At 46.7% G+C, this 23,037-nt stretch overlaps 1 protein-coding gene across 1 annotated transcript in view; it reads right to left on the bottom strand.

The window, feature by feature from the left end:
* Positions 1–23,037, bottom strand: part of LOC138381522 (neuronal acetylcholine receptor subunit alpha-7-like) — a 106,938-nt gene that overhangs the window by 43,782 nt on the left and 40,119 nt on the right. The window contains 2 exon segments of the mRNA XM_069465816.1: positions 7,940–8,049; positions 17,438–17,482. Coding sequence (XP_069321917.1) covers positions 7,940–8,049; positions 17,438–17,482 — 155 coding nt within the window.

Raw genomic sequence — 23,037 nt, 5'->3', positions numbered from 1 at the left:
AGCTGCTCTGTGGACTGGCCCAGCGCCACCTGTAAGAAGACGGTCTCGCCCTGCCACGTCCAACACAGAGCTGTCCCCAGAAAACTCCGCTCACCACGGCACCTGGTTCTCTGTTTGAAATTCTGCTCAAAATTTTACACAGCAGTTGGATTTTGTCATTCCGTGCTGCGCTGTGGGAGTGCTCTGTGCTCACCCGCACGGGCTGGCAAAGGATTTGGTCAGAGAAAAGGCAGACATCAGATACCGAGGGAAAACAGTCAAGAAGCCACTGTATGAAAACCCCACAACAGTTTCGAAAGAGAAAAACTCACTTTTTTTCCAAAAGTGAAAGAAAAGCCTAAGGCAGGCAGAGAGCCCAGAGAAGGTCTGAAAGTGGAGCCAGTTCAGAGGGAGGGAGAAAAGAGTTATTCCTCTTTTTACTTGTAGAAAAATATAACACGAAAGCTCTTGCATGAACTCTTTCCAGACATGGCCAGAGGCAGTTGAGTAGTAGGTCGAAGGTTGGATGAAGTCAGGCAGACCCCGCTGCGTGATCTCGGGCAAGTGGCTAAACCTCTCTGAGCACAAGTTTTCTGCCTGAGAAATGTGGACGCTCATACCAACTTTGAGAAGGAATAATGCTCAGTATCATGGCTACCAGTCCCAGGCACTGGGAAAGAGCCCAGCAAAGGGGACTTGGCTCCAATGCGCTGAAATACCAAGAGCTGCAGGCAAGTGACCTCAGCCCAGTGCATGGAACCATCAGACCCTTTGCAGAAAAGCACAGAATGAGGTGGGCAATGCTAAAGACCAGCTAGGGACAGACAGCGCACTCTTGGTGCAGACAGCTGGGCTCCACGTTAGTCCAAGGCAAGTAGTTGGGCTCCTAGCGGCTAACGGACAACACACATGCACTTGCCCTCCCTCTTTCCCTCCCTCCATTTGACTGAGATGCTTCAGGAAATACCAGAAGCAAAACGTGCCCACTGCCACATGCCAGGAAGCATGCACCAGCAGAGAAGAACGGAGAATAATATCTGGACAAAATCACCTGACAGGGATCAACTACTAGCAAGTCAGAAGGAGAATATGATTAAGTACTTTCACAATTACTCAAAACAAAAAAGAAACAAAACAAAAGCTCTACCAAAAGGATCAGTGCCTCTGCCATCCCACTCACAGGCAAAGCCAAAACCTCCAGGAATTGGTCCACACCCCCCATCCCGGCCCCGATCCTCTCTCTGACCAGAGCCTCCGCCTCCCACCAATTTTCTGCAGCCACATGGGCCCCGTCCATTCCTAGGACAGATTGGGATGACAGGTTCCTGGCTCAGGATGATCAAGAAAAGATGTATTTTTAAAAAGATGAAGTCATGACCCTTGCACACATATAAAATGAGCATGCATCAAAGACTGTATTTATTCATTAATTAATGATGGAGCCAGGAAAGTGTTCAAACCAATTCTGCAGCCATCCAGAGAGCAGACACACACATGGTGACCAGCACCAGGGATCTGAAGCTGTCAGCAGAGGAGTCAGGGCCCCGGGCAAAACCCATTTGCTTCTCTACGAACTGGAATCCTCTGCTTTGCTATCAGCTTTTTAGAAGTTAGAGCTGAAAAATAGTTTGAAGACCAGGACAGAAAGAGTCCACTCGAGCATCAGACGACCAGGAAGGCACATCACTATGCTGTGACATTCCACAGGACACCTAGTTGTCTTTTGCTTCTTCATCCTTTGCAGGTCAAAGTTGTTCACAAGCATTCCTGACAAGCCCTCTGCACTGGCTGTTCTTCCTGTCAGGGATACTTGCCTCCCTGATGTCAGATGACTTGCTCCTTTGTGGCCATCTAGCCATTCTGTAGTCTCACCCTGACCTCTGGCCGAAGCCCCACTATCCCCGACTGCTTCACCTTCTGGAAGCACCTGTGCTCTGGCCCATGCTCTCCCCTCCTCTCCTCCACTCTCCTTCCTCAGGGGGCAGGGTCTGGGTCTGGTTGCAGCACTGCTGTATCCTCCATCCCTAGAACAGTGTGTGATTATACAACGGGAGCCTTCACTAAATACTGATTGAGTAAATGAACAAATTAAAAACAAACAGCATCAGCAGCTGGGATGAGACAAGGGCGGATGAGACGAACAGTACAGAGGATGGTTTTGGAGATGCGAACATAGGTTGGCTGGTTCCACTCACTTCCTCAAAACAGGCTGCTGCTCCCCTCTTCCCACCACACATGGTTTAGAAACAACCTCCCTCCAGATCGAGTGTGAATATTTGATAATACAGATGCTGTAATGCACATCCTCAAACCTCTTTCTCTAAGGTCCATAGCAGCAAAGCTACCTTTGCTCACCTGGAACTCTATCATCTTAGTTTGCTTTCTGTTGTTTATAGTAGAATACCTGAAACTGGGCAATTTATAAAGAAAAGGAATTTATTTTCTACAGTTATGGAAGGTGAGAAGTCTAAGGTCAAAGGGCTGCATCTGGTGGGGGCCTTCTTGCTGGTGGGGACTCTCTGCAGAGCCCTGAGGAGGTACAGGACATCTCACCGTGAGGGGGCTGAACATGTTAACTCAGGTCTCTCTTTGCAAAGTCACCAGTCCCACTCCCGTGATAACCTATTGATCCTTTAACTCATTAATTTGTTAGTCCATGGATGGATTAAGGCATTCATGAGAGCAGAGCCCTCATGACCCAGTCACCTCTTAAAGTCCCCTCCTCTCAACACTGACACATTGGGATTAAGTTTCAACATGAGTTTTGGAGGAGGCATATATTCAAACCACAGCCACTACTAACGACCTTTTCAGTGATCTCCCTCCCCACCCCCTGCTGCCCCAGCCCAGCCATGACTGCATTATGGGCCTTTGAGCACCAGCAGGCCAACCTTGGGCCCCAGGATACCACAATTTCAGGAGCCATTAACCATGACAACACTGAATCGCAGAGAGTCACTCCCTAAGATCCCATTCCATGTGTGGACCAGCACGATATCACAGTAAACTCGCTGTAGCCCACACAGAGCAGGGGCCAGATGCAGGCCCGGGCTCTTCAGCCCAGCAGCCTGTGCTACTTCCCTGCCTCCTCTGCTCTGGCCAAGAACACCCTCACCCCACCTCGAGTCCTAGGACATTGTCACTTCCACTCACATTGCTGTGCTCCCCATCAGAAGCCAAGACTGGATCTACAATCACACCAAGTGAAAACAACTGGAACTTGAGTGTTCAGCTCATCTGTGCTGGAGCAGACCACACCAACAATCATCCTCCCCACGCCCAAAGCCCTGCCAGTTTCCTGAGAACAGCATCGAGGTGTGCTTTACACAGTCTTCCAGAGGGCCCCAGTAGGGGTGGCTTCTGGGTGCCCACAGCACTGCTTTGCTTTTTAATGCACACTATATTGGCTTCCCTCCGAAATCCTTGTCCTAGGCTGACTTCTGAGGGAACCAAAGACACTTGGCAAGGCAACAAATTCCATTTCACTGGAGACTCATTGATGAGCACAATTATGAGCCCTCCAGGCTGGGTCACACTGCACCCAAGTGTATCCTGCATTCATCACCCCCTCCCCAGGCTCTGCCACCAGCCACAGTGTCACGGTCCTGTGTAAAAGAAAGACACAAGCCTGCAGATGTGCAAATGGAGCTCTGCAAGGTCTACGAAAAGAAATGGCTGATGCCCCATGCTGCTCCAAACATTCAGAGCCAACAAAAACATCTTTAAATATCTTCATCAAAGAAAAAATTTCCATTATTGCTACAGAATTTTCTGACCGAGGAACTCAAAAACAGAGAAGCCCGGAGAGGCCAGGCATCGCCTGCCTCTGCATGGTGCAGGGACATCTGAGAAGTTGCTGGGATTCAGACTCTCCTTCTGCCAGTCGACTGCTGATCCCAGCAAGGCCTTTAATTCCATCCAAAGAGGAAAATCGTGACAAGCCATCCATAATTGCTACTCACTTTGGGCAAGATTGTGTTCAGAAAAATCCTTGAGCTGCAGGCTTAAAGTAAAGCAGAACAAAGCAATGAAAAAATGACTGGAATCAGCACCAGGAAGAGACGCTTTTATAATATCAGCGCCCATCCTCTCCTCAGAGCGACCCGGCCAGCTGGCTGGCAGTGCTACAACTGGTTCCACATCCATCAAGGAAATAAGGCAGAAATGATGCCAAGGTGGCTGATTTGCAGTGACCCAGACCCTTCAAAGCATAGAAAATGCACTATATCTCAAAAACCATTAGTGACTCCAATACCAAACTGGACTAGAGCAAGAAATAAGACAGACACATTTGTGAGGCTTCACCTGAGCTGAATCAATGCTCCTTCAAAAACTGTCGCTCATGCAAAATGATGGCATTCAGCCTCCTCCTTTGGGAGGAGCCCCTCTACCCCATTCACACTTTAATGAACCAGCAGATGAGTCTACTGAGCAGAACGTGTTATTTTGAGTGCCTAGAAGCTGGCAGAAAGTATTAAGCTGAACATCTCTCAAAATCCCCAATAACAGACATCAGTAAGTTTGGATCTTGCTAAAGTCAAGCCTATTTTTGCTACTTCCTGCGTCAATTTTTGGACTCAGTCACAGTTTAATGTTTTCTAGGTTGTCCATATGATTTCTTTCCTTTCCCTTCTTTCTTCTCTGGCTGTTCTTAGCAGCCTGTTCCACACTGACCCAGCCTCTTTGAAACCTCTCCTAATAATCCCCGCATCCTCCCTTCCTCCCTCCACCTCACCTTTTCACAGATACATACTAAGTGCTTTGCTGGGTGCCCCAAGAGGCAGCAAACCCCAAGTGCTACAGAAGACTGGAACTCCTTTCTGTGTGACTGAGAAAGCTGTTGTAGACCTGGTGGGGCATCAGGGAGGTTTCTCTGGAAGACTGGGGGTTGAAGGGAGCCAAAGTCACAAGGGTGACAGGAGGGGGTCATCTCTCCCAGAAGGGTGCTCGTGTATACAACCTGCATAAGAAGGGCTGGAGAGCAGCAGGGACAGTGGGCAGGTCTGAACATACTTGGGGGCTCTACACTGAGTTTAGACAACAAAGGGAAGCAGCTGACAGAGGTGGGGGATGAGAAGATCACATGTGTTTGAAAACTGTCTTCTTGCCTGCTCATCCTTCCTCACTACCCCTTGCAGAGTGCACTTAGCTGAGTGTGACTTCGTGATGCCTGCCCATTCTGGTCTCTGTGTGCCCCCATCTTTCATCTGACCAGCACAGTTTCACCACTGTCCTTCCTTCCCCTGTGATCCTTAGTCACCCCAGAGGACACCTTGGCTCACCTCCCTTCCTGTGTGCCCTGGCGAGGTGGGGCTGATTTCCCCTCCCTTGACTCCAGGTGGGGCCCCTCCCCACTGTGACCACCTGAATGTGGTGAAGGGATGTTCTGGGACCCCCACACTCAGTCCTTAAGAGACTTGGCAGCCCCTACTTCCCTCCTCTCAGAGCACTCCCAGGCCCAAGCTGGAGTCTTTGTAGAAAATGTACAAGGAGGAAAACTGAGGTTGCAGAGTCCACAGCTGAAGATGAGTGGCTGAGCTCCAGCTCCACTGTGGAGTGGTAGAGTGCGCCCCATTGTGAGGATTAATATCAGTTGCTTTCTTTAAGCCACTAAATTTGGGGTAGTTTGTTCTACAGCAATAGTAAGTAACATTGTCTCTATTATTGGCTTAATATTCTCTATAACCTGTTTATTCCACATTGTGTTCATTTGGACATGCAAGCCCCATGTTTAGCAATGACTTCAGAAAGGAAGTCCTACATCCTACAGTTTCTCAGACCAACTAAAGCAGAAAACCAGGCAGCCTCTACAGCCCCATGATGGAGTGCGGTGGACACGGTCTACAGGCACACCGAGGAGTGGGTTCTGGGCCATCAGTTGGGTGAGGAAGGGGGTGGAGGTGGCAGTATTCCTGAGGGCCTGGTCCCTGGTGACATTTGTCAGGCAGAGACTGCTCTATTTTTGCTCCCTGAAATTCAGTTACAACCCGGTAACTCTTCATGAGCCCGAGCACTGGAATCATCAAACATTTTATGTTTTGGAGATAAAAATCCTGCATGGAAGCCATATAAACTGTCTCTTATAGCCTTGTTAGTAAGATTCCACCATATTATAAAATTTATTCTTGATTTTAGATTAAAAAAATTAAATTGAGAACTATGAGAAACATGGGTTTTTCCTTCTAAATGGTTACTTTGCCATCTTACTCTAAGCAGAAACCCTCATCACCCTGCCTGTAAATGCACAACCGCCATCACTGGATGTGTCCCCTTTGCCAGGTGCCAGGCTGAGCGTGCCACGTACATCTGCAGAGTTATCCTTCCAGACTCTGTGCAGTTGGCATTTGCTCCATTTTGCAAAGGAGACATCTGAGACTGAAAGATTACAGAGACTGGAAATACCATGGCTAAGGTTTACGCACCCAGACTTGTTCAACCCTAACCCTTTACCCTTGAGCAGCCAACTGCAATGCCACTGTTATGGACTGAACTGTGTCCTCCTCAGACTCACACATTGAATTCCTAATACCCAGTACCTTGAAATGTGACTCTATTTGGAGAGAGGGACTTTCAAGGGGTGATTAAAGTAAAATGAGGTCATTAGGAGAGCCCTCAACCAATCTGACTGGCGTCCTAGGAAGATTAGGGCACAGACAAGCACAGAGGGAAGTTCGTGTGAAGGCAGCCATGCACCAGCCAAGGAGAAAGGGTCAGAAGGAATCAGCCCTGCCAACACCTTGATCTAAGACTTTTGGCCTCCAGACGTGTGACAGAATAAATTTCTGCTGTTTAAGGCACCTGGTCGGTACTTCATTACAGCAGCCCTAGCAAATTAATACAGTCCCCTAGAAAACGGAACCCAAAGTCCTGGCCTGGAAATGCAGGTGCTTCACCCACTCAACAGGGGACCACTTACTCCTATTTTAAACATTTTCAAAGCTCAATGAATTTAAGAAGCAGAAAAGTGGCAGCAAATCAGAAGAGGATATTCTTCTAGAGACAGGCCCAATGATTCAAGTGAAATGTGATCACCAGTGGCAAAGACAAAGTATTAAAAGTTAGCATAAGATATAGAATCACCCAGCCTTGTGGAAGTAGCCACATAGGATGAACATGTCAGCTCGTCTAGAGGGGAAGTGTTGGATGGTCACACCATTCCCTGCGTCAGGAAAGCCTGGGCTTCCTTCTCCCTCCAGCTAGGACCAAAGGCAGCAGTTTCTTTTTTATTATGCTGCTTCTCAGATTTGAGACCTTATTAGGAAGAAATGTTCTGGGTTCTCTTACATGACTACATGGTTTAACAAAGAATTTTACTGCTTCTAGAAATTTATGCTGCCTAGATACCTGCCTTTGGGGTATCTTGTCTACAAGTCAGGCTGCCTTGGTTTACCAATGAATCCATTTCCTGACCTCGGGAGAAGGGCTATTAGAACACAGGTGTACATCCTGCAGTGCAGGCTTCTGCATGCAGCTACAGATGACAGTCCTCATGCACTCAGCCACCTTTGCTGCAGAACTCTCCAACGTACAATGGGGAATGTATCAAATGAGGATGTGGGTACAAGCTGTGGACTTCAGCTATACATCCCATGGGCCAGCACTTTCTGCTGTTCATCACAACTGCTGCCATTCATGGCGCAAACATACTGCTTTGTGCAAGAATGCTTCTTGTGCCAATATGCACAGAAACAATGCTAGGCACCTAGGCATCAATAGCATACCATCTTATGGGATATGGCCATCTTAGGCAGCATGCCTGTGTGCATACCACACCAGAGGACACTGGCAGAGGGGGACAGAGCCTATTCTCAAAGACAAGTCCACTTAGAAAGTCATGTGGGGAGCAGTGGTCCCCAATTATAGATAACATATCTAGCATTTCTGTAAAATATTAAACTATGCTTGATTGCTACATGTATACAAGCATAAAATCATTTTTTCTTTTGTCTAATGTGCTTACCTGTTATAGAGAAGAATGTCTGGTTTCCAAATCTGGCCATCTGGGAAACGAACCGTCGTCACGCCCGGATATTCTGACATATTCCATTGCAAATAGTGATCTGTCCAAGACTGACACACACAGACAATATTAGCAGTACTTTGCTTCCTTGACTACTAATATTTCTTGCAAGAGATTATTAGGTAAATGCAAATTCAGAAAGAGTTCCAGATATTTATTTACATAACTGAATTGCTAGCTATAAAATATAAGGAAACTGGAAATTAAATAATCCCTTCCAAAATGACCACCAAGAGCATAAAAATCAAATTTAAGGTCCTGCTGTCACCGTGAACACATTCAGATGGTAGCAGTAAAGTTAATTCCAACCCTCTGCATGCCCCTGAGCCTTCTTCTCTTGCAGTAGATGGGTTACTTCTAGCCAAATGAATAACGGTTTTGCTTTCAAAGTTTTCACTGTGAGAACACTTTGAAAAAATAAATTCACTTATTTCGATTGGAATAATAACCAGGCTGTAGAAATGCAGAATATTTATTTCCATGAAAGAATACTGTGCATCTACATGGAAACCTCTCAGAAACTTCTAAGGCAATGTTTTCAGAATTGAATTCTTATTTTCTTACAGAGATAATGCTTCTGACACCACAACCAGACAATGCAAACACTGAGCCTTGGTATGAAGCATTGAATCAGGACATGAGGACGCAGCTGAGGACTCAGGAGGTATTCACACAAGCTCATGGCCAGGCCTGGGGTCCTCCCCCTCAGGACCAGATGCTCAACAGCCCTTCCTGGGCCCCACAAACTCTGCAGAGATGGCTCGGGTGGGACCCTACCTGGAGCTGCCCTGCAACCAGCACCACCTCACCAGCACCCTAGAGTTGATGGCTTTGGACTTAGGACCCCCTACAAGTATACCAATATCAGGTCCCCATCCTGCATCCAGCCCCCTTGGGACAAACTCATGCTCTGGAGCTCAGACTTTCCAAGATTTAGAAAGGTATGTGATGCAACAACCCCAGCTAGGACCAAGGTGGTACCACATAATCAAATATTTCATTATTTCTGCAGGAAAATATGTATGTTTATACTAAGTGAGATAAATAAATGCCTCAATTTCATGTCAATTTCAATTTGATTTTAGAACAAATGAGTTTGACACAAAGTTACAAAAACAAAATTAAGTAAGGTAAAAAAATTAATTTTCAGAGCTGTTTTGAGAATTTGAGAATTGCAGATGAGGGGTTGCGGGCCTAGAGCTATTGACACTGGCAACAAGAGTATGTCCCAGAGATCCGACCATCCTCTGGGGAGGGCAGACAGCACCCAGAAAGGTAATACCAGCTCTGGAACTGAAGTCAGAGGAGAGGGGCTATCCAAGTGAGTAACCTTATGTTACAGCCAAGGACCTCCAGGAATGAGTATGCGTTATAGAAACTGTGCAAAAGTATCACCTGGGGCATTTAGAATAGAGATCTGCCCTGCTGGGGTCCCCAGTGAGATGGAGGTGGCTGGGGGAGGGCATTGGAGGGGAGCACTGAGGAAGGGTGGGTCTCGTCCAAGTGGTTTTCCAGGAACTCCTGGGTACCAGCCAAGCCGTGCTTGCTGCAGCCTGCTCTGTCTTGGCACCATCAGCCCTTCACTCCCCTCATTTCTCTCCCTTCTCCTGGGCACAAAGCTCTTCCATACCAAACACCTCTGCTTTCTTTGCCAAGATCTTGCATCTCACTCTGGGATGCTTCTCTCAGTTGGTCACTGATTATCTCAGAACTAGTCACATTCACCATTATTATCATGCTGAGCAGGGCCACAGGGTTCCATGAGCTGCCCTGGAAGGGGGGCATGGTAGGCACATGCCCTTCTCCCCCATCTGCTGAAATGATGTCCAGAGAGGGAAGGGAGGCAGGGAATGGGAGTGCTTGACAGTCAAACCCAGACCTCTTCTAACACACCACCAGAGCTGCATGCGGCCTGCCCAGCACTCCACTAACCCAGCTGCATGCAACGTCCCCTGCCGGCGGGGCATGTTGCTTGCTCAGTGTGCCTTGTATGCCCACGTTCAGTGCAGTCACTATTCCTATGTACAAGAAGAGACTGAGGCTCAGAGAACTAGATCTTTTTAGTTCATCATTGGGTCAGGACTTAATTGCATTACTTGACTTCAAACAAAAAGATGTTTGGGCTCTACTAGAGCTGGCCTTACTCCAAAGCCAGCTGACCCTCAGAGAAGAAAGTGGGATGGAGGGTAGAGGGAGTTTTGGATTCAGAAAAACCTTTACATCAAGGCTCTGGCAGAGACTTGCTGTGTGAGTTTGGGCAGGTAAATCACCCTCTCTAAGCTGCAGTTTCCTGGTGTGTACCCTACCTCGTGGGATGAAATGAAATAATGTGTACAGTAGCACGTAAAAGTCATGTGGCCTTGACAAGCAAGTGATAAATGATGGCTTTAAAAAAAAGGAATTCCCCCACTTTTCAAAATCCCAACAGTAATAACTCAGCTGCAGCCAAAGGCAGAAAATAGGAGCACCAACATAGTGTTGGGAGCTGCAGCAGGAACCTCGTGCTGCAAGCCCTGAAGCCTGGTCAGAGCTCACCAGCCCTGGGGCCTGCCAGTTCCCCACACACAGGTTCCCATGAAGGGTTCCTAAGAATGGATGTGCAATAGGCCCATAAACAAGAAACATGTAGAAAGAGGCTGGCTGTCCTCTCAAAGCACTCCCTTCCTGGGTCCCTTGGGGGCAGGTCATGGGGCACAATCTCTGCAGACAGCACCCAGCAGGGCATGCTTCCCCTAGGCTGGGACCTGAAAAGCAGCATCAATGAACCTGGAAACGCCAACGCTCCCAGATCCGCACATTTAGAGCAGTCTGTGCTTTTCCTCCTCTTCATATTTCTGCAGGATTCTTTCTTATTAAATCTTCCAGGTGCGCCATCTGGGAAATGGACACGCTTGAAATGCTGACTTGGGTGGGGCAAGGGCAATATATGTAACCTCAACATTTGTACCCCCATAATATGCTGAAATAGAAAAGAAAAGAAAATTCTCAAGAGAAGAGTGTGTGGGGTTGTCAAGGGACACCCAAGGGAGGAAGGCGCCATTGATCTAAAATGCACCACAGGAATCCCAATTCTCCCCTGGCTCTGACACCGGGCCCCATTAGAGGACACTCGTTAGGAGTGTGTGGATGCACAAGGCAGGGGATACTGAGGGACAGGGACAGGGGAAGGAGGGGAGGGGAGGGGGAGTGGGAGGGAGGGAAAAGGAAAGCTTTGCTTTTAAAAAAATACCGTATAGTATACTAAGAAATATATTTGGTTTTCCTGGCACTGAGCTCCTAAAACCCTTGGACTTCCCTGAGTGATATGAGTGTCTTCTGTTACTCACAAACAGCCCCTTTGTGCTAATGAGGTGACTTAGGGCTGTGTCCCCTACATAGCTTCAGGGTGGGGACAAGGACAGGTCACCAGAAAGACTAAGCCAGGGATTAGAAATAGGCACTTTCAGCCCGTGCTACTCCTATCTCAGAGGGGCGAGGGAGGCAGGGGATGGGTTTATACAAACTCTTGGTGAACACAGGAAGGTGCTGGGAGGGCAGCGCTCTGGAGAGGGGATATGGGCGCTCCCTGCCCCCTCTTATACTCCACATATTTTGCCCCGTGCAACTCTTCAATTTGGCTGTTCCTGAGTTGTATCTTTTAGAATAAACTGGTAAACATCAGTGGACCGGTAAACATGTCCTGAGTTCTGTGAGCCATTCTAGAAAATTATTAGACCTGGGGTCGGGTGGGGGGGCATGGGAACCCCCAAATTTGTGGGCAGCTGAACAGAAGTGTGGGCATCCTGGGCACCCCATTTTCAACTGGTGTCTGAAACGGGGGCAGCCCCGATGCTAACTCCAGGCAGACAGTGTTAGAATTGAATTGTTGAGCACTCAGTTGCTATTGAGAATTAGTTGTGTCAGAAAAGACATCATGTATTAATATTTAATACTAGAAAATGCCACACACGCTGATTTTTTGAAAATTCTTCCTGTCAACTATTTTGATCTCAGAGGAGGAAAGCAGGCTTCCTTCCATCCTTTGCCCCTCAAACGTCTCCCCGTGAGACGTAATAATTGAAACAACACTCTTAACCTTGAGATGCTATCGTGGCCCTACGCAAGCCACTGGCTGGCTTGTCTTGAGCAGAAAAAGTGTAGTATTTCTTTGTGTCAGGGATGAAGTGATAATGACTGCAGCAATTAAAAAGGTAAACATTTTAGACATAAATATAGTTTACAAGCTAAGATTCTATGATGTGAATGCTGTTAGTACCACAGTTAGAATTAGGAGGTTAAAAGCAGAGAATGACATGGAATGACATGGAAAGCTAGGAAATCTAAAGCTAGAAGAATGGTCAAGGTTCCAAAGTAAGAGAAGGCAGATTTTTTAAAAAAGCAAATGTAAGCCTCTGGATGGTGCAAATGTTGCTTCAGAAACTGAAATGGCTTCTGTCATTTCTTGTCATAGTTTAAATCAGATTATGTCTGACAAGCCTCCAGAAATGACAAAACTAATCTGCAGAGAAAACACACCAACTGCTTCCCCCTAGGAAGAGGAGAGGTAAATAGAGAGGTTGGCAATGTTCTATTCCTTCAGGTTATCTGAATAATCTGAAAGTCCTACAAAACCAAGGGCAATTGGGAGAAAGAATAACAAAACCAACAATCTGTGGGTCAAAGAGAATTTATTTATTTTTACTTTTCTGCCTCTTCCATTTTAAATATATAGAAATTGACCTCAGAGTTTAAAGAATTATTCTTTCAATTTAGAGAAAGAATTATGTGGATTCAGATTTTTAGAACAGGAATTAGCAACACGAGACTCTGGAGGAGAAAACTCCACTGCTGAGAGCCGTCCCCTGGGCTCTGCGTGTGCCTCCTGCCCGTGTCTCTGCTGTCCCTCAGAACGCTGGCCCTTGAGCCCTCAATATCGAGCTGCACTTGTCGCGTGTCCGTTACTCACTCGGGGTCAGGCCAGGCTGGTCAGCAGCCGGGGAACTCAAGGACAGCAATCAATGGATGGTGGTAGAGGATGGCCCCAGGGCAGCTTCCAAGGCTGCCCTTGATGACACCTGAGTCCCCCACGTCTGTGCTGTGGCCACATAGGAACACTGGAGTTCCAGACTGAACTGCTGGGCAGGGCAGGGGGCACAGCGGCACAGGTGCTGATTAGATAACTGTTGAGGTTTGTTTTAAACCCCAAGATTCTTGTGATTCCTTAAAACTTCAGTTGGGAGACAGTGTTACAACTGCTACATGATCTACAGGTGCCACTTTCCAGATGAACGTTACCACACAGCTTTATAAGGGCATAGGCTACAAGGGAATCAGCACGCTTTTCATATGGTAGGCACCTGAAAATATGTACTAATTAATGACGAAACACCTAGAAATGCCAGTGCTCCCAGATCGTCACCGGCAGAAGAGTCTGTGTGTTTCCTCCTCTTCCATTTCTGCAAAGCAGAGATTTCTCCCTCCTGTGCCCTCCACTGTCTGACCACCAGCCTGCCTCCTGCAACATATCTGGGGAACTCCTTAGTCTCGCTATTTTAACCTTTCGTCTTCTTCTTTTTTAATGTGTTAATTACACAGCCTGATTGTAAATAGCTTAAAAGTAGAAGCTTAGTCTCATACATTTCTAGCTCCCCTCTCCTGGCCTACTTCAAGGCCTTCTACAAAGCATGTTGCTCCAAAAAATGAGTTGAATAAGTAAATCAGACAAAGAGTTTTCAAACAAGTGAGGCTGCAGATGCTTCTGCAAATGTAAGTCTTAATTAGAAATAAGTGGGGCTTGAAAGAGATTTAGAGGTCTCTGGTGACATCCTCCAAAGGAAGGATGTTTATTTAGCAGTACCTGAACTCAACACAGAAGTAATAATCCAGTTACATTTTTCCTGGGAATCAACATCTTTTTTAAAAAAAACTTGCCAAATCATATGCATTGCTGAAGACCAATGGCTTACTGAGGGCTAAGGCAGGCAGGCACCAGGGAGCAAGATCTGCCCATCACACGCATTTCTCTCTGTAAGAAAAATGTCAACAGCAGCTGTGTTCCTTAGAGGGCAGGGAAACATCTAGTTCTAAGTAAAAAGGGAAACATCTGCATCAGCCCGGGATTTCCCAGAGCTTTACCTTACCCAGTACTTCACTGCGGTGCTGCAGGAGCTGGCTTTGCTTTGCATCATACTACCTAAGCCCCTTCTAGGCTTAACTTGAGTTTTTGTTTCATTGGCACATTCAGCAAAAGTTATTCAGGGCTGCCCCAGGTGAGGCAGTAGGCTAGGAGCTGGGGGCACAGCAGAGAGCAAACCCCGCCTGCCCCCGCAGCCCTGCCCTCCTAGTGCACACGTTCCAGTGGAGGAGAGAGACCCAGCCCATGAACAGACAGATGAGTAAATACAAAATAGGTCAGGTGGGAAGTGCTTTGGGAGAAAAATACAGCAGGATAAAGGGAACAGAAAAGGCTGGAGGCAGGAGGGGAAGGTTTGGGACAGTTAGCTCAGGGAAGCCTCACTGAGAAGAACAAAGGATCTTCAGGAACAAAGCGAGTAAGAAGTGAGGGAACAAATCAAGTGGTTCTTGGGAAAAGAGCCTTCCAGGCAGGGGAGTGGCAAGGGCAAAGGCCCTGAGGTGGGCATGTGCTCGGGTGACATGTGCATCACATAACAGCAAGAGGACAGTGAGCACAGCAAGGATGGGAGAGGAAAGCAGGCAGGGAGGGAACTGAAGGCCACTGCAAGGACCTCAGCTCCCCTGCTGCCCACGGAAGCAGGAGGGATCTGCACCAAGGAAGCATGTGCCTGAACCTTCCTTTCATCTCACTAGGACCACCCTGGCTGCTCTGTTGAGAACAGACCAACTGGGAAGCAAGGGCTGAGGCAGAAGACTGGCTAGGAGACTGTAATAAGGGAAGGGAGAGATGACGCTGGATAAATTACCATTTATCCAGATGAAAAAGACTATGGGAGGGGCTAGAATGCAAAGGAACCCACAGACACTATTTAGATGCTAGAGGCCATGGGGACAGTTTGTTAAAGGGAGGCTCGCAGCAGGTGCCAGGATACAGCCTGTCCACTAGAGGGGAGGCAGGGCTGGCCTTCTAGGGGAGCACAAAGTATGCCTCTGAGGCAGAGAAGGGAAGCTGGCGAAGGTGGCACAGATGATGGGGAGGCATGTGCTCACTGAAGCTCGTGCTTCAAATCCTGCAGAGGAAACTCCCAAGGCTCCACCTCACCCATTACGGGAAGGTTCTGCAACCAATCTCACACGTGGCTAAGTGTGCCCCTGGGACACTCGGCAGATGGCTTCAAGCAGATGCGTGTTCTATCTGTCAGCTCCACAAGTATTCCCAGGAAAACTTACCTCCTCAAGAATCATCCACCTGGGAATATCCTTTGCCCCTTTTACTCCTCCCATTCCACTTTACAAGAAGGGCATGTTTGTCTTATCTTATCTTGACTCTTACCTTGGCATACTGACCCAAAAACCAAACAAAGGGTCCATTCAAATGATCAGTGTGTGAATCACCTTACAAATTGGGTGGCAAACACTTTCAAAGGTCAACTCGGTTTTAATTCTTTAATTTTTTGGCTTTCAACAAAATTGAAGAAGCTAATCAAGTTCTCAGCTGATACATCTGATGAAAGCTATATTATTTTTGCCATACGATCAGGAAGATGTTCCAAGAATTGAATAATACTGCTTTAACGAAATGCCTTTCATTACCAACTACCCATGCTACTATTAAAAAACATTTATAGAGCTGGCCGCGGTGTCTCATGCCTGTAATCCCAGCACTTTGGGAGGCCTAAGCAGGAGGATCGCTTGATCTCATAAGTCCAAGACCAGCCTGAGCAAGAGTGAGACCGGGTTCTACTAAAAATAGAAAAATTAGCTGAGCATGGTGGCGGGTACCTGTAGTCCCAGCTACTCGGGAGGCTGAGGCAAGAGGATCTCTTGAGCCCAGGAGTTTGAGGTTTCAGTGAACTATGATAATGCCACTGCATTCTACTCAGGGCAACAAAGCAAGACTCTGTCTAAAAAAAAGTTTATAGAATTGATGGTGAAAACTGTATCATTCTTTCATGTCTAGTAATACAAAAGAGTTATCTGTGGATACATAAATTAATTTAAAACAAAGTCTTGGCTGGGCGTGATGGCTCACGCCTGTAATCCTAGCACTCTGGGAGGCCGAGGCGAGTGGATGGTTTGAGCTCAGGAGTTCGAGACCAGCCTGAGCAAGAGTGAGACCCCGTCTCTACTAAAAATAGAAAGAAATTAGCTGGACAATTAAAAATATATAGAAAAAATTAGCCGGGCATGGTGGTGCATGCCTATAGTCCCAGCTGCTCGGGAGGCTGAGGCAGAAGGATCACTTGAGCCCAGGAGTTTGAGGTTGCTGTGAGCTAGGCTAATGCCACGGCACTTTAGCCCAGGCAACAAAGTGAGACTCTGTCTCAAAAAAAAAAAAAACCACCAAAGTCTCACCTTTGGCAAAGAAATGAATTTTCAATAAAAAATTTATGTTTAATAACTATTTATTAAAATTTAAAATTTATGTCATATTGATGAATTATGTACCAATAATAATGGCAATCATAAATCAATCCAGAAGAAATTTTTAATACCTATGCTATAAAGGAATAATTTTTATGCAAATACTTACATTAGAGAAAAGCCAAGACATTGTGATTAATAAAAGACCTTCAAGCATAAAATTATATTACATTAGGGTAAGATTTGTCTGGGAAGCGGAATAAAAATACAGGTGCAAAGAGAAAAAGGGACTCTGTAAAATATCCCACGTTTTAAAGAAGGGCTTGTTCATATGGTAGTTGAATGACAGGGACATCGAGTTATTGATATTATGGTATTCAGAGTCCACTTAAAATAGACACTGACAGTTTGATTTTTTTTAATGTCAATGTTTACAACTGGATGAAAGTAACATCACTTGCAATTAATTAAGTTTAGGGTTAGAATTCTAGATGTCAAGTTAAAAATCCACAAATGAAAAACACAGCATTAAGATTCTTACAGGCATCAGTAGAGCACAAAGTGTGAAGACCACTGGCTTAAGAATGCTCCATGTGATTCAAACATGTAGCTCTGGAGGGCACAGAAAGCAGGGTTAGCCCCTGAACCCTGGGGACTGACTGGTATGGTGCAGGTTGTGGCTACGGTACATCTAAATGCAGCCCTGCATCTTCTTACTTGTCTTGCCTGAAGTGCTTTTGAAATGTCCCCAAATCACCCTCTCATACAACACAAGCATGCATTTACCCCTGCAGACTGCAGTGCAATACACCCAGCATTCATTGTTGGCAGGTGGGGAGTCAGGGTCACAGCCCTGGCTTTTCTCATGGCATCTCTGCTTTCCCTGCAAATCCAGGACAAACAGCTTGGAAGCAAGAGCAGGTGGACCCATGGGCAAGGACTGCCACTGTCTTCACTTACCATCTGCAGCCAAATATTGGTGGTTAAAACTTGGTTCTTCTCATCCTTAAAAAAGACGACAACAACAACAAAAAAAGAAAAACAGCAGTATAAATATGGTGTATAGGTTTACAAAAGAAAGAATGAGACAATTATTCATGTGGGGCTGTGACTGTTGGGATCTGATCACCGTTGTGTGTGGAAATTGGAAAGCACCAAGCGCTTGCAATACATGCAGGCAGCATTTCCCTGGAGTTAAGCTTCTCTATATATTCTGAAGTAAGACACATTTATTATAGAGCACTTACAAAAGATGGAAAAGTATAAAGAAAAAAATTAAAACCCTGAAACACTGCCATCCAGAAGTGATGCCCGCTAATGATTTAGCGATTTATCTTTGTAGTTTTTATAATTTATATATGTTACAAAAGCATAAAACTGGGTGCAAATTCCAATTTTTCAAAGTCAGGTTTATTACCAAAATGTATATACTTTTAAACAAATACAAATACTTTGTGCTTTCCCTCCCCAGGAAAGGGGCGATGGCCCTGTGTCCAGCTGCCTGGCCCTGGGCTGATGGTGCTGTATGGGCCGTACTCCAGCCTTGTCCCTGCAGGTCTGAGCTGTCTTTACTCCCATCCTGTCTACCAGTTAGCACATCAGGTTTTTGAAATACACTTGAAGGTAAATCCTATCCAGCTGAGTAAACTAAGGGTCCAAAAGATGAAGTGACTTTACAAAGGAGCCTTTCAAACTTGGATTTTTTGGACTCCAGAGGCCATTGTTCCACATTTCCAAACCACATATCTGGGTTCAGGATCCAGCAGGGCGCCACATCCATGTGCTAACCAGGGAGCTCAGGATAGCCTTATCAACTGTGGCTTTGTTTGTCGGACAAAGGACATCGAAAGCAGAGTCTACTCAAAATTGTCCTTTCCAAGCGGGACGCAACTAGCATTTCATCACAGCTGGCCACACCCAATAGGGCCTTGCAAAAAACAACATGCAGGGAGACAAATGAGCGAGACTTATGCAATAGATATACTGAGAATATTGGCATTCCGTATTTAATACTCAATTCCAACCTAAAGGACTCTGTAAAGCAGCAATCGACACCCTCTCCAGGGAAAATATTAATGCCCCCATGAAGAGTTGCCCAGAAGCTGGGACCTCCAGCCCCTACAGTAAGAACTACTTGGACTGGTTCACTGATGGGCAGTCTCCAAAAAAAGACCCAAAGGCAGAAATAACGTGGCATCTGCCGGGGTGTGGTCAGTGTGCTGCCAAGCGAATGAGAAACGAATGCTGCCTCTTGTTAAAATAAAACCATGATGAACGTGCAAGTTGCTGGCAGGGACACTTTGATGCATCAAGGTCCCAGCCCAGCTGCTCACACGTTGGACACCATGGGGGGTGAGATGGGCCAGGTGGGGCAAAGACCACAGAGAGGATTGAGCTTCCTGGGGAGGGACACGGGACAAAGTCACCAGCGGCCCCAGGCCAGGGGCTATATCCAGAAGAAGCTGCCAATTTGGTTACATAAAAGATACACCCCATTTTCCAAATAAAACATGCCAGGATCTTTTCAATGGAAAAAGTGGTAGAGCTAACATTTCTCTGCACTCTGTACTGAGCAAACGATCCCCAACAGAGCCATTCATTTAAATTGCAGGAGTACTCTCGTTCCAGTTCAAACTCCAACATTATTGGGAAGCACTGTTAAATGCTTCAGGACATGTATCTGCTGCCTCAACTTATTAAGGAGTTGTTGTTTTTAATGGACTCAAAATTAGCAAGGGTTCCATGCAGGTGCCTTTTGTTCTTTCAATTGCATTTGTGTCTTCATCTTCTGAGAGAGGCTTCTGTGCTTTGAGAGCTCATTCACTACCAATCTAATTACAAGGCTTTCTTCTTTCCAACATTCTCACACAAACCTCATCAGAGGGACACTGAATCTCGGTGGTGTGTGGCAGCTTGGGACCAAGTACAGCACTTGAAAGTGTAATCAACAAGCAGCAGCCAGCCACCACCTGAGAAAGCAGTGATGCCAGGCTGGGGAGACTCCAGAGGGACAGGAAAGCCTGCAGAACCAGTCAAGGGGCTGCCATCTGCACTCCCTGGATGGGTCTCCTCCCTCCCTGCCCAACCCAGGGCACACACCAGCTGAGTCTCTCACTCAGCTCTCTCAATCTGCAGTGACGAAGTCCCTCTCCTCCTTCCCTCCCCCAGCGTGCAGCTTTCTATCCCTATTCTCTCTCTCTCTCTCTTCCTCCACTCATCTCCAGGCAGGGCTTCTGACTACCAGTATGATCGGATCCCCCTTCTCCACCTGCACCAACGGCACTGCACAAAGCATCGAGTCCTTAGTGCAGTGCACAAGCCCTTACTCATTCAACGATTATTTATGAAGCACTTCCTGTTTCAGGTCTGACATGTACACCGGCAACTAAACATTGTTCCTGCACTAATGGAATGTGTGTGTGTTGGGGGGTAGGCTCACATGGTACATGGGGAGACGGACTTCAAGCAGAGTGACAAGAGGCGGAGTCCTTTTCACACTTTCTGAACTTATAATACCACACAGTATATGGATCCCTCACGCCCACCATGTGCACCCCAGCCCCAAGCCTTTGTCCCTTGGCCGCCACCAGCCCTGCCTGCCAAGGCTCCATCCAGGCATCACTATCTCCCAACCCCCTGGCTTGTGACCACAGGTGAGGGGCAGCATGTTCAGGCCTCGGTTTCCCCATCTGCAAAACGGTTCCTGGCCAACCCCCAAACTCTACGCCTCCAAGGGATCTTGTGGGCCCCTGGCAGTGATGGGCCTGCAGGGGCCACCTCCTCTCCTGCAAGACACTGGCCAGCTGACAAGCAAAGCCACCTCCCCTCACTGGGGATGCTCCAAAAGCAGGCCCAGAGCCTGTCTCTCCTCCTCCCCTTCTCCTTTCCCAGTCTCTCAGAAGTCCACCCCAATCCCCTCACTAAACCTCAGCTCTGTCCCCTGCTTCCCGATGGAGTTTTCTGCACCGAGGACCCCAGGCGAGATTCCAGCTCTGCATTCAACTTCCTCACCTCAGGGTTTGCACGTCGAGATGCACACGGGAAGTGAACTCAGAGACCTGAGTTTGGAAAGTTTACAGAAGGGACTGTAGTTCCCAAGTAGGCACCAGGGTAGGCACACAGGGCTCCATTTCCATTGCCCAGACTCTACCTAGGGAAAAAATCCAGTTCCTCACCCCAAGACCTAAACACCTTCTACTGATGCCAAAGCCACCAGCCTCTCAGGCAGCATTTGAGCTTGTTTAAAACCACGAATCAGCCGACAAAGCTGCCTTCAACAGTCACTTCTCTCCCAAGCTGGAGCCACACAAGTCAGACAGAGGGACTCCTTCAGGGGAGGGGCTGAAATTTCCAAACCCTGGCCCAAGGGTCTCTGAATAAATAACCAGGTGCACCCCCTGAAGAACAGCATCCCACAGGTACCCCGGGGTGGAGATGAGCAGGCAGCACAGACCCTGTATCTTGGTCCATTGAGACTCTCATAATGAAATACCATACACTGGGTGGCATGGACGCCTTCTCACTATGTCCTCACATGGTGGAAGGGGCCAGGGAGGCCTCTGGAGGCTCTTTTATAAAGATATTAATGTCATTCATGAGGGCTCCATGCTCATGACCTAATCTCCTCCTAATGCCATCACCTTGGGGATCAGGATTGCAACATATGAATGTTGGGGGACACAAATGTCCACACCACAGGACCAATAGGTTTCAGTAATTGCAGATCCTCAGGCTGTCCCCCAGCTATCCCTGCTCTGCCCCCACTGGGCAGGAGGGCACCAAGGAGCAGAGTCCATTCAGGCAAAACACCCCTGGGGCTCCCACTGTGGCTCCCCAGTCAGCAGGCACTTACTTAGCTTCTGTGTGTTGCAATGTTCTCTCCTGTGAAGTGGGGATTATAACAGCCGCCCGAACCACCTCCTAGAGCAGGTGGGACAAGGGGCAGCACCCTACAATCTGCAAAATGTCACTCAGTGCCAGTGGCTGTCACCGAGCAGCTGCTGGCACACACAGCTCTCCCACAGGACCTATGCTTCCTTCTGCCTCTGGGCCTACCGGGAAGAGGAGGGATCCACAGCCCACCATGGAATCATAGGAGGTCAGTGTGGCCAAGCACCCAAAGTCAACTGGCCTAACCCTCATTTTTTTTTTTTTAAATATGAGCACTTCAGTTAAGAGAACACTTTTATTTAAGTGAGCATGCTTTTTAAAACCAATCCCTCTGAATCATCACGCATGCAGTTTAGAGTACAACTGTTGTGATGATGCAGTGTGCTGTCTTGCATTTCTAAAGCAATTATTCTCTTGGAAGTTATCGGGCAGTGTCATTCAACATTATTTTCAGAGCTCCCATCACTTTTTTTCTCTTTGCTTTTTTGTAGCTACTGAGAAAAACAAACACACTATAATAGCTCTAACCATGTCTAAGGTCTTGTTTGCAGAGAAAATCACTGGATAATATAAATTCATATTTGTGCAGCACTCTATAGTTTATAACAAGGATGATTTCTTTTGTCTAGTTTAATCTTTATACCAACCATATTTTTCTCCTAGTTTTACAGAATAATAAACTGAGGTTTCTCCTGAGTCAGCGAGATATGAGGTTTGACAAAAGACTTCCATCTAGAATAAGAAATAAACTCCTAAAAATAAATCAGAAGGCCAACAATCCAAAAGAAAAATGGACAAAAGATGAACAAGCACTTTACCAAGAGGCTATCAGTAAGTGGTATCTGAAAATAACACAGCTAACCCTGAAACAGAGTTTGTGTTCTTCTCAATGTCACACACATACACATTTTATAATATCATGACAATAACCTGGCAAAGTCGGTACTATTATTTTTCTCATTTAATAATGAGGATTATGGGAGAGCTCCAAAATTTAATTTTACATGTTCCTGTTCTGTTTGAATGCTTTTCTGTGAGCATATCTTACCTTTATAATCAAGGCAGAAAGGGGATGCATAAATACATCGATTGCAAAACAAATCAACAAAGCTCCCGGACTCTAGGTCACACAGCTAAGTATAGAAGCCGAGACCCAACCCCTAATCTGTTTAGCTGTCTACTTTTAGGGGTGGCACATAATCACTGCTTGATTTTGTTCTCATTGAAATTGAGGCTTAAAAATTACGTGAATTTAGTGTCTACAGGTCATCATTTAATGTTCTTAATGGGTTAAGGGTAATTCTATGGTGTATGAAAGTGCAGATGTGAACCTTTTCAAAATGAGTGTGCGATCTGAGTTCCTTCAAGCCTTGGATATCGGCCCCTTTCCACCAGCTAGCCACCTTGGCAGAGGGTTTGGAACTTCACTTTTGCTAAGATTCTGGTGCTTCTTGATCACAGCTGAACTATTAACAGATAAATGCTTATCTCTGACAGTACTTTTAAATTCTGACAAATAAAAGAAACACATTATGTCGGGGCCCTTTAAAACACTGCACCCTGAAGGCCAAGACTGCTGCAAAGAACCCCATGGGGCAGAACCTGCAATCCATGCAAAAACTTCTGCCTCAAGAACTCCCCAAACAGAGTGATTCTGAACTCTTTGATTC

The sequence above is a fragment of the Eulemur rufifrons genome, chromosome 3, assembly GCF_041146395.1.
Source record: "Eulemur rufifrons isolate Redbay chromosome 3, OSU_ERuf_1, whole genome shotgun sequence".
Taxonomy (NCBI): domain Eukaryota; kingdom Metazoa; phylum Chordata; class Mammalia; order Primates; family Lemuridae; genus Eulemur; species Eulemur rufifrons.
Note: the sequence above shows the minus strand (reverse complement) of the source record. Positions and strands in the feature narration are given on the sequence as shown.